The sequence below is a fragment of the Erithacus rubecula genome, assembly GCF_903797595.1.
Source record: "Erithacus rubecula genome assembly, contig: SUPER_Z_unloc_1, whole genome shotgun sequence".
NCBI lineage: Eukaryota > Metazoa > Chordata > Aves > Passeriformes > Muscicapidae > Erithacus > Erithacus rubecula.
The window spans coordinates 1200215-1216959 of record NW_027635590.1 but is presented as its reverse complement, the minus strand read 5'-3'; the positions used below and the strand labels follow the sequence as shown (position 1 = coordinate 1216959).

General features: G+C 41.7%; 1 protein-coding gene across 1 annotated transcript; it reads left to right on the top strand.

Moving 5' to 3' along the window:
- The first annotated feature begins 1012 nt into the window (after window positions 1-1012).
- On the top strand, window positions 1013-15182 carry CLTA (clathrin light chain A). The gene is made up of 5 exons (XM_079330864.1): window positions 1013-1288; window positions 7647-7684; window positions 9536-9656; window positions 10997-11108; window positions 14749-15182. Exons 1-5 carry the CDS (start codon window positions 1078-1080, stop codon window positions 14918-14920), a joined length of 654 nt encoding a protein of 217 aa, XP_079186990.1. The 5' UTR covers window positions 1013-1077; the 3' UTR covers window positions 14921-15182.
- Window positions 15183-16745: the final 1563 nt, after the last annotated feature.

The following is a 16745-nucleotide window of genomic DNA, read 5'->3' as shown; positions in this document are numbered from 1 at the left end:
CTCTAGTGGAAGGTGTCCCTGCCCAAGGCAGCAGGGATTGGAACTAGATGATCTTTTAGTCCATTCTAATCCCTTAACATTCTACAGCTATATGATTCTATCTGTGTTATGAGCCAGATACAGGAACTGATCAAAGTAACTGTCAAAAAAGTTGTATCAGAAATTATTGCCCCTTCCAATGAACATTTTGTTGACACATGGTCAACGGAACACATACTTCCCAAACTCACACTGGTTTGACTGGTTACACATTAATGTGTGTAGATATCAAAAGACAGGGGTGTCAAGAACGTGGAGCCAGGCTCTTCTTGGTGGTGCCAACCACCAGGGCATGAGACAACTGGCAAAAACTGATGCACAGTACATTCCACTTGAATATGAGAAAGAACTTCACTGCGTGGGTGACTGAGCATTGGAACAGATTGATCTGAGAGGGTGTGAAGCCTCCCTCACTGGAGATATTCAAGAACCATATAGACACAATCCTGTGCCAAACCATCGGGGATGACCCTGCTTAAGCAGGGAGCTTGAACCAGATGACCCACCGTGGTGCCTACCAACCTGACACTTTCTGTGTGTCTGTGACTTAAGCTTCCCTGTGCCAGACAGAAGACTGTCAAAATCACGAGAGCGAGATGTTTGACAGAAGCGATGGTTTGGACCGTAATCTGCGGGTTCGAATTTGTCTCCAAGCTGCCGACGGACTCGTGTCCTGTCGCAGCGGAGCACCTGTGCTTCGGCAGCCTGGCAGAAGCGACCGCGGTCCCGCCGCAGCCGGACGGAGCAGATCCCGACGGACTGGATCCCGACGGAGCGGATCCCGTCGGGGCGCAGCCCCAAGGATCGGAGCCCGCCGGCGCCGCCCGGGCACCGGGGCCACGCCCCGCCCCGCCCTCCCTCTGCTCTCTGGGCGCTGATTGGCTCGCGTTTCGCAGACCCCGCCACGACCGCTCGCTGATTGGGCGGAGCCGGCGGCGCCCGGCGCTCATTGGCGCAGGCGGGGCGCCCCCGCCCCTTCCGCGCTGCTGCCCGGCGTAGGCGCGGTGCGGAGCCGCAGCCGCCTGCCCGCCTTCACCCATGGCCGACATGGACCTCTTCGGTGCCCAGCAGTCGCAGCAGGCGCCAGCCGGGAACGGGGCGCCCGACGGTGGCGAGGAGGATCCCGCCGCCGCTTTCCTGGCGCAGCAGGAGAACGAGATCGCGGGCATCGAGAACGACGAGGGCTACGGCATCCTGGAGAACGGCGAGGTGCCCGAGGCGCTGCAGCGTCCCGAGGGCCTGGGCGCGGGTACGCGCTGCGGGGGCGGCGGGTGTGGCTGGGGGTGAGGGGTCCCGGCTCCCCTTGGCGCCCCGGGGCGGTGCCGGCGGGACCCTCGCCCCGGCGCTCTGCCGGGGTAGTCCCGGGGCGGGTCGGGGCCGTTCTGCGCGCTGTGCCTCAAGGCGAGCTGCCTCCCTGCTCCTCGGTTATAGTCTGTATGCCCTGAAGACGCCTAAGGCGTGCCCATGTCCTAATGCGAGCGGTGCTGATCTCGTCTAATCCAGCAGCCTGCCTGCAGGAAGGCTTCTGGAAGCTGGATAAATCCGCCAGTTGGGTTTCTGTCTTCAGCGGGGGTGATCTTAGTCTTAAAGCGTAAGAGCAATTAAGCTAATGTTTAATTTTACTAAACCTTTAGCCTTTGTTCCTTGGTAACCTTTGTACTGAAGTGTAGCAAACCTGACACTGCAGAACCCGCATTTGGAGAAGGGTGGGAACTGTGTGTTAAGAAGTATAGGTTAGTGTGTTTCTAGTTAGTCTGATGGTCTCCACAGCAGCCCTACATAAACACTTCTCCTTATGAAAGACTTTGACTGAAGCCTCAGTGGAAAGTGTTGCAACACTCTCAGAAGACTTTGCTTCTACTTGTCACCAGGGCCAAGGCACATATTTGCTCAAAATGACATCCCTTTGTCACTGCAGTAGGATGCCACTCTCCTTCAGACTAAGTTGAATACTGCTCCCCAGTTTATTGTCAGAACTTCTTTAGAATTAAGTCTTCATTTTGCAACCTGATATCAGAAATTACTGATGTATCTTATGAATGAGGGGGCAGGTTTGTAGTATCTCTGTGAATAAAGCTCATTGAGATAAACTGGGTAATGGAGACATTTCTGTGCTTATTTAGTGATAGCACTGCCTTTAATATCAGGTTACTCATAAGGTCTAAAACATATGGATTACATACTCCTGAAAAAAAAAAAAGGTGTTTACTGGGTATTATCTTGTTCCAGCACAAGAACTTGAGTAAAATTCTTATCAGAACACCATCCTGTTTTGGTATCATACATTATTTGGCTTCCGTATTCTATGTATAGTGCAGAAACAGACACAATGGACACTTCCCTTCTTATTTTCGGAAGCCTTAGGCAAACATCATGCCTTATGTGGGCTTTATGTTCCAAACAGTTGATTTGTTCAATGCTTCTAGATTGGTTTGATATTTTTAAAGTAGTTCTTAAACTGCCTTTCAAGCCCTTTTTTCTCAAGTCATGGAAATTGATTTGTCATGAAGTGCAAAAGGGTTATTGAAGAACTTTAGAAAAAAGTTAATGAAATAATAAATATGATAATAAGGTCCAAGGATTTGGGAAGGCTAGGCAGGATGTGTATGTCATCTTGTTTTAAGTCCTGGGATTGCATTTATGCTCTGGCCTGTTAAATAGGCAAAAGCCTATTTATAAATAAGACAAAGCTTGTGGACTTTTGGAGGTCCTTTTTCTTAACAGAACATTGATCTCTGTTGGCTGTCAGTGCCTATATTCTCTCCCTCCATGTTAAAAATGACAGACTTCAGCTGTGCGAAATGTACTGGTGCAGGCATGGTGACAAATGATCTAATGACTTCTATTGCCATTTGTGTTAGACATTTCTTATCATCTGATCTGTACCTTAATAAATATTGCAGTTTCGGGCATATTAGCCCATTAAACTCTTCTGTACTTGAATAGGTGAATGCAAATGTCTTCTTGAAACAATGCAAGTTCTTATGTAAATCCTTAAGCATTGTGATCAGGGATTTGTGGATTTACTTTTTTTAACTGTAACCTTTTTTGAACTCCTTATTTACAGGTCTGGTGGATAAGTTCTTTCTAAATACTGGGCCAAAAGTACTAACTTGGGCAGCTCTCAACTGAAATTTGAAGATCTTAAATTCAGATATAGTGACAAGCAGTCATCAGCTTCTTGAAATACACTTTTACGAATCATAGTGTCTCATCAACAAGCAGTCTTTCAGTTTCAGTCTCTTGGTAAATGATTAGACAAATACGTGGACAGAAGTGAGCTTCATGAATTGAAAATATCAATATTGGAAATTCTGTTAATTGCTGTAATGATGGATACTGGGTGAGTATGGGAGGAATGGCAGAATGTTGCCAAGTTTGTGTGTCTCACACAACATAATTTCATATTGATCAGGGTTGGAATACTGATTCAGCCCGCATCCTGTAGGCCATTCATTATGTAAATAGCTATGCCATTCAAGCTGCCTGAGCATGCAAAAAGCTAATCTTATTTCCCTTGGAAGGTGCAGCATAATCCCTGCTCCAGAAAGCAGGGAGTACACAATGCTTTTGCCTTGGTATTATTAGTGTGATGTCTTATGAAATTTCTTTCTCAGTGATTCAGTGAATCAATGTCCATGTATTTGCAGTGAGATTCTGACAGTGGTATGTCTTGAGGTTGTATCAGTTTGCTAGTTATGTTCTCTGAGCAAGAGAGAGAGAGTTCAGGGGGAAATGTGTGGTTTCTAGATAGCAATTACAAAATCTTCATGGCAGTTTCTCAAATAGGTTCTTATGGGAAATTTCATTCAAAGACAAGCAGTTATGTATGTTAACAATCATGCAAATACACAAGTTTAATGTAGGCTGACTAGTGTCAAACATTGGTTTCACTTTTTCATGCTCTGTTTCATATGAACTTGACTGAATTATGTTTCTCTGTCTTTGAAAGTCATTCATGAGCCTCTAGCAATTAAGAAAATTAATTGTGTCTGGTGGTTTGTCTAGGTATTTAATTTAATAGCCTTTCAGGAACTGAGAGTCAATTTGCTTCAAAATTGTTTAGGAAAGAATTGATTCCTTCTGTCTCAGTAGTTAGCAGCACAGACAGAAAGAATTCTTGTCTGTGATTGATTGTTGATTTTTTTAAAAAAATTGTTTGAACAGCCATTGATCTGGGTTTTGCTATGCAATCAGCATCTGAGGCTTCAGAGCCCCATAAGAGCACTGAGAAAGGAATGATAAAGGGATGGTCTCTCTCTAGCTTGTGTTAGTGATGCTGCATTATTATGAAGTCAGAACACAAAAAATCTGTGGTTTTTTTTTTGTTTTGGTTTTTTTTTTTTTTTTTTTTTTTAAGAGAATACTAGTAGAAATTTACAGAAGGTGGAAATTACAGAAGCTCTTACATTGGAAAATTACAGAAGCTGTTATGGCACAGTATTACTGCAGGTGTGTTTTAGTTCTAGCCTATTGATTATATTGAAAATGAGGGAACTAATGGGTTTTGATAGGACAGCAGATTAGAACTGAAACACTAGAAAGAAGCACTCCTCCTGGGCTGCTTGTCTTTATTTTGCACACAGGCACAAGAATGAGTTACGGCTAGAAAAAATATTTCTTCTCCTGGTTCTTGCATAACTATGCAAACAAAACTTTTGTATAAGATTCTTCTTTCTTATCATCTTATGTGGGAGAGAGAGAGGTAAAAGGAAAGCATAACTCCCTAAAAGAAAAAGGATGGGATATGAGGCCTCAAGTGGTGAAGTTACTTAACCTTATGTCAGAATATATTAAACTTTATGTTCTTCTGTTGCTTTAACTAGAGCTGCTAGCTCACTGAAAGTAGCAGTACTTAGAGTACTTTTTGTTTAAAAGAGATGCTGAAGGTAACTCATAAAAATACTTCTATTTTAAAAGAATATAATAAAAATGTTTCAATGGACTGCAAAGCCCTGCCTCTGATGTCTTGGACAACAGTTCTCTTTTGCATGGAGAGTAAGACTTCAGAGAGGCTGGTGAACAAGGCTAAGCTAACTTCCTTCTAGACCAAGTGGTTTTGAGTGGTAATAATGCCAGAAGTAGCCTTCAGAATAGTTGATCATGATTGTGATAAACCTCTGAGGCCATACTGACTTTTAGGACTGAAGCGACAAAATGTTTTCTGTATTTATCTTCAAACTAGCCAGCCTTTTCTTTTGTAAGCTGTAGTAAATATGGAGGGCATTGATGCTAGCTTTCTATTTTTGGCAAGCTTGGGTGTTGTATCTCCTGTGAATGCAAGGCAACTGATAAGCCTCTTCAGACTCTTCTAGACTGTAAGAGGTATCTGTGTTGCTGTATGAAAATTCATTATTGCCATATTGTCAGCATATGATGCAGACTTGTAAATGTTTGGGCATGTTCATTGCAACAGTGCCCTTAAAAATAAGAGTTTACCCCGAGTTGAAAAGCAAACAACAAAGAGTGTGGATCATTACTACCTGAGATGGTTCTAAATGTTGATTTTAACTTCAGGAGATACAATACTGTGATAGAGTTGGATGGACTCTGAAGCCAGTAGAAGGGTTTCATTGTTCATGACTGCTGAAAATGTTATGATGACACTGCCAGTATTTAGACTTTTTCTGTGGGAAGCTTATAGCATGATTCTGTGAACAGAAAAATCTGATGCATGACTAGCATTCATTACTGATATGAAGGCTGGCAAACAGGTAGTTTTTCTATACTTCATAATTAATTATGCAAGCACAAAGACTGCAGAGCTGGAAGGAAGGAATGTTTGACTATTGGTCTTGTTCCAGTTAGCACACTTGTATTGGCATATGACAGCATGCTGGTGCAGTTCTGTTTCCTCTTCTCCTTGTGATATGCTCAGTCAGCATGCTGACTCTGCAGCTTAATTGCAAGTTCTAGGGAGCTCAGAACAGATGGGAAAATTTGTTCTAATATTGCTAATGCTTCTGACCTGGGTGCCCTCTGGAAACACTTAGTTCAGTGTCTGTTCAGTGGTGTTTCTGTGCAGAACAAAAATGGCCCTCAAACAAACCTATGTGTTTCATCTTGGGCACAGCCTTAAGCAATGATGTTGTTGCTTTTACCTGAGCAGACTACCAGCCTGAGTAGTGAAGACCATCATGAATGTTTTTTGGTGTGAAAGAAAACTTAAACATATTATCACTGTTCCTGGAAGCATCCTCAAGATTTATGAGCCCTCTTGCCCAGCTGGTGATTTTGTCTTTGTAAAGGCCTCCTGTACCTTGCAGACAAGTAGGACTCTGACAAAGTAGCAACCATCTCTTCAGTTATGGGAGTCTAGTTATAAAATATCTGTTATAAAAGCTGTTTTTTCTTAATTTGAATCTTCCTCTGCAAAAGTTAGTAACTATGTTCTTGGGGACTAGTATCCTTCAACTTAACTTGCATTCTTGAACTAATGAGTTTACAGTCCTCTACATAACACAGCTAATGACTGCTCTTCAGGGCTCAGAGATAAAGACTTAAAACACTTGTCTAGTTCCCTGAAGGAGAATGAAGAACTTCCTGTGTGCCATTTGCTAGTACTATGAAGCTGGTGCATACCTAGCCACAAACAAGAGGATACAGCAGCATAGCTTGCTTAGTTTTCAGTCAGTCAGCTATCTGTTTTTAAGAAGGTGGTGCAAAGTAACTTTTCTGCTTACTGTTTGGTATAATCACTTCTTTCACTGAGAGGTGTATTGTGGTGGAAACACTCCTGTGTGATAGATTTATCCATGGTGGCATGAGTAACGTGACTATTTGGTACAGCACGCAGACAGATGTTATGTGGCATTGCTCCAGAGAGATGTCCTGCTGAGATTTAGCAGTTACTGAAAATCTTGGTGTATTTTGTATAGTCCAGAGATTTAAATGGTTTCAAAAACTTAAAAGTTTGGCTTACAACTGGCATGTGTTCCCTACGGCTGTGTTTTAAAATAGAAAATTTTAGGTTTCTGTGGCAAAGATTTGTACCTGAGCCTGTTCCTGAGGCTCTATTGCCACTGTCACTTCAGAGACAGTAATACTGCAGCTGAAGTAGGAAGCTATCAAGCATGTCATCACAGATAGTAACAGAAATGTGACTTTGCTAGGAATGTTAGCTATATCTTTTGAGCTAATTAGGAGGTAACAACACCTCCTAGTAGGATAGGATAAGAATTGCCAATTGTTGACTGCAGAATTGCTAATATTCCAGGTAGACATTAAAAAAGTGGTAGTGTTAACTTCAGAACAGTTGTATAGTAGTCAGCTTCTAAGAGAGGGAGGACAAAGTGGGAGTAGCTCTAGAATGCAATCTGTAGCAGCCTCTCAGCAGTATCAGCTCTGCTGTTTATGTTGTTAGAAGCAAGAGCTTATGATGCAGAAATAACCTTGTATTTCTGGTTTTGCAGAATGGTGGCTCATTTTGTTTTTCATGCCTGTCGAGAAAAGTGCAGGGAGAAGGAAGTGTCCCTGCAGGGTATCAAGTAACATTCACAACTCCCACATTACCTACTCTAGTAAAGCTTTCCATACAAGTTACAGAAATCAGTAAATCTGGCTGTTCTATCTTTTCTCCAATGACTAAACAAGTCGCCTCTTTACAGATGCCGTTGATGGAGTGGTTAATGGGGATGTCTATCAGGTAAGATACAAGTATTCTGTACTTAGAATGTGCTGTTCTACTCTGAGAACTTTACCTTAATGTAGATTAATACTTCCTATTTCTTGTCTTTAAAGTAAATTTGTCTCATATCTGAGGAGGGTCCTCTATTCTGGTAGCTGTCAGTCTTGATTATGCCCCACCTCTGAACGTGGAGGCAACTTAAAGCAGTGGAACATTTTGAAATGTGGCTTAACGATACATAAACACTGTAAAGCAGACTGATAGGCTCTGATATGACTTTACACTGACTTTCTCTGCTAAACTGAAAGTGTGCTCTAATTTCCTGGTTTAAAGCAGAGTTTTCAGATTTGATCGCTCTTTTAAGATAATTCATGCATACTGGTTGTCTTATCAAGGTGGTCTTACAAGGAACAGAGTGAAAACACTATACATTTCGTAGTGACATGAAGTTGCATGAAATTAAGCTGATGGCTAAAAAGCTCAATTGCAGTATGAAAGCATGTTAGACAGCCATGGTAATGGCAAAAGAGGAGATACCTCCTTTATTGGTGTCAGGGAGAAATGAGGAATGCTACACTTTGTTGTAACTGAATTTCACACCAGTGTGTCCAAGGCATGGTCACTGCCTGGTTTCACAGTTGGCTCGTTAGCCCTGATTAAATGAATGCTTGGGAAGGAAGCAACATATGAGCAATGTAATTCTCCTCAGAGTTTTAAGTGAATTCTGAGCTTTGTGGAGACAAACAGCTTTCACTGCTGCTGACATTCTTGTATCCTCAGCATCACTGTGAGATTGATGGGACAACTCGTATTTTACAGGCTCTTTGCGCTTCCTTGTACAACAGAAGGTAGATTGCCCTCTTTAGATACCTTGATTTTGAGTTTGGAATTCTAAGAAACCAGTTGCTTTGGTTGACAGAGCTTCCTCTTAATGAGAAAGAAGAGACTGAATGGGCTATGCATAACCTATCTGTTAGCTGCCTGCAACTAGCTGGCCCTGCAGCTGGCCAGTTTATTTTGCTTAGGATTAAATGTGAAGCCTGGTGGTGTTGCACCAGCCTGGTGTCTTCGTATTTGCGTTATTCCTTCATTGAGGACTACAGGAGGTCCAGAGAAGGGCAAGGCACAGTCAAATATGTGGTCAGCTGCAGTCAATCTCGTACTCTTAGGAATGCTATTTCTTAACTCTGTTAGGGGTAGGATGAAGCAATAAAAGTTGCTAAACTTAGAGTAACTTCTGTAGCAAATACCACAATATTCATTAGCTTTGTAAGTCTGGGGTATTAATTAATTCAAGTCTTTGAGATGTTCCATTGTGACAAGGATGCTGGTACTTTCACTGTTCTGATGGTTGAATATTGAAATGCTTCTTGTCTTATAAGCTGCATGCAGCAATACAGATTTGGTAATGTGGTATGCAAATGTCTCTTGAAGTAGACAAATAAGCTGCAATGAATGTTTTATACTCCTGTGCACAAATCCATAAAGAAAATTTACTTCCACAGCAAATACTTAAAGTGAGATAAACTCAGAGAATATCTGGCCTACAGGTGTGTAGTGAGGTGCTAGGCATTGTCTTCTGTGTTCTGCAGCCTTAGTGTCTGACACTAAGTGTTTGTGGCACTTGTATTTCCAGTTGTCTTAAATTTTAGTTTGATCCCTGATTTCTGGAGCAAGTCCTGTGTTAATTTCCTTCAGTTCCACTGTAATTTGTAGCAATATGTTTTAGTGGTGGAAATATGTTATAACATCAAATGAATGTATTATTGGTTCAGTTCAAATTGAGTCTAATTTTATATAGCTGGCAGGCAGTTATCTGAAATATTCACTTGTTATGCACAAATGACTTTACTATTCCTTTCCTCTAAGGAGAGTAATGGTCCCACAACACACTGCTATGCTGCCATCTCCCAAGCAGATAGACTGCAGTCAGAACCAGAAAGTATTCGAAAGTGGAGAGAGGAGCAAAAGGAGCGTCTGGAGCAACTTGGTAAGCGTGGTATTTGTTGAGTAACTTAATGTCAGCTTCTCTTTGGCTGGGAGTTGGGGTTGTTCCACCTGGAGAAGAGAAAACTCTGGGATGACCTTAGAGCAACCTTCCAGTACCTAAAGGGGGCCTACAGAAGAACTGGAGAGGGAATTTTTACAAGGGTGTGCAGTTTACAAGGGGTAATAGCTTTAAACAGAAAGAGGGGAGGTTTGGATTAGCCTTTAGGAAAAAATCCTTTGTGCTGAGGGTGGTGAGGCACTGACACAAGATGGTGTGGATGCCCCATCCCAGGCTGAATGGGGCTTTGAGCAGTCTGGTCTAATGAAAGATGTCCCTGCCCATGGCAGAGGAGGTGGAACAAAGTGAAGTTTAAGGCATCTTCCAGCTCAAGCCATTCTATGATTCTTAAGCAGTAGAATTCTGAACCATGGCACTGCCTCTTCTGAGTCTCAACATGCTTCCAGAATTCAAGGGGCAAAACTCAACTGCATGAGTTTTCTAGTAAGCAGACTTAATACTGTTTTGGGAGTCAGCAACAAGTGGCTCTCTGAACCTCTACTTACAGATGAGCTGACAGAAAATGAACAGCCTTTTTAATCTAAAAAGATGATAATAAATACTGCAGGCATTAGTAGTTTATTTCAAAGGATAAAGATTACTCATTTTGTAATTGCTGAGGCCATCTGTTGTCACATGGATCTTAATCTAATAACTAAATTAAGAAAGTAATGGATTGTTAACTAAACTAAATATAGCTGCCAAATGCAGTGGTACCTACCCATGGACAGTGTCTAAAAGACTACAAACTGGTGTGCTTCTCACTTACATGGTGGAGGAGCCTTTGCTTGAAATTGTTAGGACAGAACCTTCTGTAAAATGTAATTCTGGATAGAGCTGACCCTTTTGCTCCTCTTTTGGGCTAGTTACAGCAGATAAGGTTGTCCTGAACTGTAGGCTATGTGTAAAATATGTGGAGTGCCAGATTCCTTCACTTTGTCTAAGCATAGAGGCTTTATTAAACTTTGTTCCAGCACTGGCCTAGTAAGGTGACTGTTTCTGCTTTGAGCAGTTTGCAGACCAACAGATTTACTGAATCTGAACTACTCTGCAAAATACCTATCCTAAACTGAAGACGACACTCCCAGTTATATAGCACAGGAATTCTGTTTAGCTAATCCTTTGAATGTTTGCAGTATTTAGCCTAAATCAGGAAATCTCCTAACCCTTACCTGAGTTGAAGCAGCTGTCTGCACTAGGGTGCAACATGAATCATCATTGAAATGTTTGCAAGATGCATTTGGATACAAACATGACTGACAAAACAATTCTTAAATTTTCAGATGCAAACTCACGAAAACAGGAAGCAGAATGGAAAGAGAAAGCAATAAAAGAGTTGGAAGAGTGGTATGCAAGGCAAGATGAAAAGCTTGAGAAAACAAAAGCCAGTAACAGGTAAAGTTTCAAAAGAATTATGGTTCTAATTATGAAAATAATTGGAGAGGGAGGTTAGAATATTTCTTGTATGTCTTGAGGCTATAGTCCTTCAGATCATTCAAGTAAATGCTCCTAACCATCTATCCTTTTAAGTTTTCTGTAATGATATAGATTTAATATCCAGGAAGCATTAAGATATAATCAAGTATTCCTAAAGATTCCTTAGGGCATAAAGCTTGAACGTGGCCAGAAAATATTTTACTACTTGCTGTCATGCTCCCAGCTGCACAGGCCTTCAGTGTCTGCAATTGCTTACTCTGAGATTAGCATTCTTATTTGCTTATTTTGGAATATATGGAAGTGGCACTCTAGTCAATCTTTGCTGCATTAAATATCTTAAAACCTCTTGCTGCTCTTTTTGGAAGGAGTTCAGAAATAACATGACTCAGTTCTACTAGTGAAAAACTAAATGCTGACTCTATCTGTAGTGGTTTGAATTGTCTAATTTTGGGTCCTGTGGCAGAAAGTGATGACTTGGTTGCTGGAATAGTAAGCTCTTACACTTTCTTAGAAGTTCCCTATGGAATTGTGACTTCAAGCTGCATGAAAGTAAATGTGATAGAACTGGCTTAATGCCTCTTAAATCTCTACAACATTCTGTCCAAGTAATCATCAAGACTGCTTTACATTTTGGGAAGTCACAGGGTTCAAGATGAACTGCCGTTTTCTTAATTTTGTTGTTTTTTTTTTTAAATACCACTTTTCTTATCAAAATGGCCATCAAGTTTGTCTTTATTAAGTAAAGTCCTAGGTAGACTACTCCTCTTTGTAAAGGAGGAAAGAAGGCCTACACTGCCTTCAAAATTATATATTTGCCACTGCCATTCACTAAGGCATTCACTACCTTTGGGTTGGGCCAAGAAAGGGGAACTGGATTAGTACTGTTGTAGTTGACAGCCAGAGCTCATGGTACCACAGAGCTTTATTATGGCCAGTGTTTCAGTGCAGGGTATGGAGTCTGGAGCAGAGCTCATTAAACAAGTGTTGCACAGAAATGTTTGGCATTCTCATCACCCTGATGAGATCTCTTGCCTGATGGTGGTTTCTGTCCTCTGGGAGTAGTCTAATGCTAACATTGGGGTTCCTCTAGTCATCAACTAGCTGGTTTGAACTTCTAGGATGTAGCAGGATTTCTGTGTTGCCCCTCCGACCAGTGGCTTAATTGATACATTCCATGTGGTGACTGCTTTCCTGTTACAGTAAGTCTAGGTGATGCAAGGTTAGCGTGCTTTTAAAAACTACTTCCAGCTGTGTTCCGTACTTCTCATCCTTATCTCTTTTCTCCTGCCTGCTTGCCTGCCTGTTGGACTACATGCTACCTAGGGTGGCAGATGAAGCTTTCTACAAACAACCCTTCGCTGACGTGATTGGTTATGTGTATGTTGCTTAACTACTAATTCTGTTTGCTAGTCAACGACAATAAGCAGGATCAGAAACAGTGCTGAATGTCTGAGGGTGCCTTCCAAATGTTCCCTTATTGGACCGCTTCTGGTCTGCAGTGTGAAGTGCAGTTCTCCTGTGTGCACTGCACAAAGCCTAGCACTTTCAGATTAAGTCATGTAGTGTACATTCCACTGGAATTTTGGTAATGACTTCAGTAGTCTTTAGACCTCAGGGTTTACAGTTGTTTCCAGGCCAGTGAACATTGCTTAGCAAAACGCTTTGCTGGGGGTGTGGGCTAGTGCCTGCAGTTTCACATGGGTGCTGTATTTAGTCCTTGCACACACAAGCAATGTTTAACTCTGTAATAGGCAGTGACCACCTGTTTTGCCTATGTATCAGAAAAATTTTCAAGCACTGCTTGTACGTACAAGGTCACAAGCCAAGGAACGTAGAAAGGAATTGCCTTAAATAAATCAGTGCAGAAAATGTGCGTGCATACAGAAATAGGAAGCTGTTAGAGAACAAGAAGGTGGTATTGGAAAATCAGTGTAAACTGCTGGGAAGATATTTAGGAGCAGTGTAGATGTTTTACTAGCCTAATAGGTCACTGAAAACAGAGCTGTGACTATCAAGCTCGAGTGAATTCCTGAGGCATAGAAGGATTGCAATGTTCATGGGCTTGTTCATGTATTTTAATTTCTTTCCTTAATTTGTAGACTTGAATTGAAAGATGGACATGTCACAGATTCTAAGGTGACACCTTTAGAAGGTGTGCTGGTGAGCCGTGTTGTGGCTTTGAGAGCATTAATATTGAAGGTTTGGTGTGAAATTCACAGCTAACTGTAGGTGGATGTAAACCAAGACTTGTGAAATGATGGATTTACAGGTGGTCTTTAACTTTCCTGAAATCTCCTGGAGCTTGTTTTGTTAGATTTTTTTCAATAAAATCCTTATTTTCATATGTCCAATGCAAATGTGCAGTGTAAGTGCTGCAAAGTAAAACTGGCTGCCTGTTTCCTGAATGTAGGCTAAGCTACTAGTGCATGTTCAGCCAGCTAATCATCTGCATTAAACTCATTCTCATTTTCTATATCTGACTTAAACTTTCTCTCCTTGTTTCTTTTCTTCTCTTCACCTTTAAGCACAAACATAAATCATCCTTGCTACAGCCTAGAACAGTTAAGTAAAAAAATCTTCACTGCCCCCTAAAAGTGTCATGTCACATAAAGTAGCAGTGTTGTAGTGATCCTTGTCTTCAGTGGTGTCTGTAACCTTATCATCCCTGTGAATAGTGCTGAACCCTCATGGGAGAGTCATTTTCACTGCTTTCTCTGTACTGCTTGTTGGAGTAGATGGATTTGGTTTGATCTCTTGATGCTTACTGCTTCTGCACTCAGGCAGCTACCAGGGCCCCACAGTTCATGTAAACTAGATGCTGGAATGTTATCCCTGCATTGAAGCAATGCTATTGGCAGCATAGAAAATCCAAAATAACACAGTTGTGAAGCCACTAGCACTGTCCAGTACATAATGTACAAAGCCTCCTTAGAGTCTCCTTAGGGTGAGAGCAGGGGAAATACATTCGTTCTATGATGTAACCTCAAACAAGTCATCTCCTCTGCCAAGATGTGCTGTAGTCTATTGCACTCACAAGCATGGGATTCATGACTTAAATTCCTTATGATTCATGCTGCTTCACTACAGCATTGGGAATCATCAGCAGATAGTTTTATGATGGCCTGTAGGCCTTGGGGCTGATTTAAATCCTCAAATGGAATTTGTTTAAGACATGCTTGCAGGCAGTTGTAAATTTCCAGTTGGCAAATGTCCAGTATAAGCCATCAAGTGGCAGAGGCTTAACTAGTTAAGACCTGGGCATTTCTCCAGAAATAAAATGCCTACATAGAAGTACCTTACCTCTTGGAAGCTTGTGTGGCGACTCTTTAGGCCAAGACTCAATAACTATTCTTAAAACCAAACACCTGTATTCCAACATTTTACACAATCCTCTGCACTGCTTGTGTATAGCATATTACTGCAATCTACTTTCATCTCCAGGACTGGGGCAGTGGGAGCTTATGTGCCCATAATGTCCACAAGCAACTGTCAGGTCACATTTTTAATGAAAACATGCTGAAAGAAACTGCATCCTGTAAGAGGGAAGGAGTGCCTTATACGCTGGGCATTAACACAAGGTGCATTGCATTGCTTTTAGGGCAGCTGAAGAAGCCTTTGTGAACGAAGCAGAAGAAGTTTTTCCAGGCACTGAGTGGGAACGTGTGGCTCAGCTCTGTGACTTTAATCCCAAGTCTAGTAAGCAGGCAAAAGATGTGTCCCGCATGCGTTCAGTCCTCATTTCACTCAAGCAGGCTCCTCTGGTTCGCTGAAGGAAAGCTCGATGGAAACACTACAAATGCAATATCTTAACCTTACTCAGAGAAGTTATGTTTGCTTAATTGTTTCAATGTGTTTTTTTGGACCACATCATGATGTATCTAGAGCTGATCATTGTTTGATTGCATGTTCTTCCTGATGTTTCCTTTCTGTGTCTGAAATGGGAGAACCTCCAAATCTGTAGTCTCTGTGCTGTTGTGCACTGAGGTGCCACTTCCCGCATTACTGATAATAAAGATTTATTAAACAGCAAAATGTGTTGACTTTGGATAAATTGAGAAGGTCTTCTGCTTCCTTTTGACAGAGTGTGTTTGAATTAAGTGTGGGTAAACATTTCTCTTGATTGCTAATGATTTCACCTTGATGATGAATATCCAGCCAGCAGTGCTTCTGGTCTCTGCAAATCTGTCCTGCTTGTTTCTTTAAGCTTTCTTAAAGCTCTTGAGAGCTTTAGTTTAAAAACTTCTCCCCTGTCCAGTTTATCACAGTAGACAGCAGCTCAAGAAAACTAAAACAGCAGGCTTGTTAAGGTGCTTATCTTGCTTCCAGTGGGACTGAGGACACTGCCTCTGCAGGTAGGTATTTCTGTATAGTTTCCTGCTGTCACTCTGGCTGCCTACCTGAAGCTGAACACACAGGAGAGAGCACTGAGCAGTAAAAATCTTTGGTATTCTACTGCTCGTTCTGTTCCACTAGGTTTTCAATGCTGTCTTCATATGCAAAGATCTGTGTTGTAGAGGCGGTTAGGATGTTTTTTAACTGTGTTCTTGTCCTCACTGACCTTTACAGACACTTCTCCCACTAGGGTAGTGAACTAGTGAGGTGAAGAGCAAGAGAAGGGAAGACTTGCTCTTACTGCTGCTTGTTTAGAGGTTGAAGCTCTGCCTGCCAAGGTGGTTGAATCTGAAACAAACTGATGTAAAAAAATCTCTATTCTGCTTCTGTGGCTCACCCAGCCGTCACAGGAGCTGTATTCTAGCCTTGCTCTGTTAAACCTTACCTTAGTTGTCTGTCTTCTAAAACTAATCTGTTCAATCTCCTACATTATTTCACCATATTTATCAAAGACACAGTAGCTTAACTATTGTGTAGCATAATTACTTTAATGCCTCTTATGTACAAGCTGGAAGGTTGGCCCAGGCAGCTTGAAAAGGGTTGCAGATGCAGACTACAGTGTACCAAGGCTCAGACTGTTACTGCACAGCAGCTGTCTCACTGGCACTTGTGTCCCTTTGGTGGGTAAGGCAGTGAGTAAATGGTTTCCAGTTGGGCTGCAGTAGTTAAACTGTACCTTACTGTTGTCTCTGGTGACTGGAGCTACTCTCATGTTTGCAACTGTATTGACACACTACTGATGGGTGGTGACAAGAATGGATTACAAGTCTGAAAGTTTGGTTCCATGGAAGCTGAAGGCAAGAAAATGTCTTCTGAACTGCACAGGGGTATGGCAGGTGAGCCCACAGGACTGAAGCACCTGGAGCAAGTCCATAGAACACTGATACTGATTGCTAGCCTTGACTAGTTATGCATTCAGCTTGACTGAAAATTTCCTTTTTGCTGCACACTCAAAAGCTTTGAAAAGAAAGATGTTCAAAATGAGCTGGTAAGTTAATAAAAAGTCCACTACATTAAATATATAGTCTTTGAAGCGTTAACAATAATTTAGGAAAATTTGAAAGAACAGGTTAGGAGGGTTCCTGCGTACTGAATTATGGGTTTTTATTGATCATCACATTTTCCTATCTTACAGAGTAATTTATCTGACTGTGGAGGTGGCTTGGAGCTGCAATGCAAGAAAATGGGCAAAGGCTTAAAATC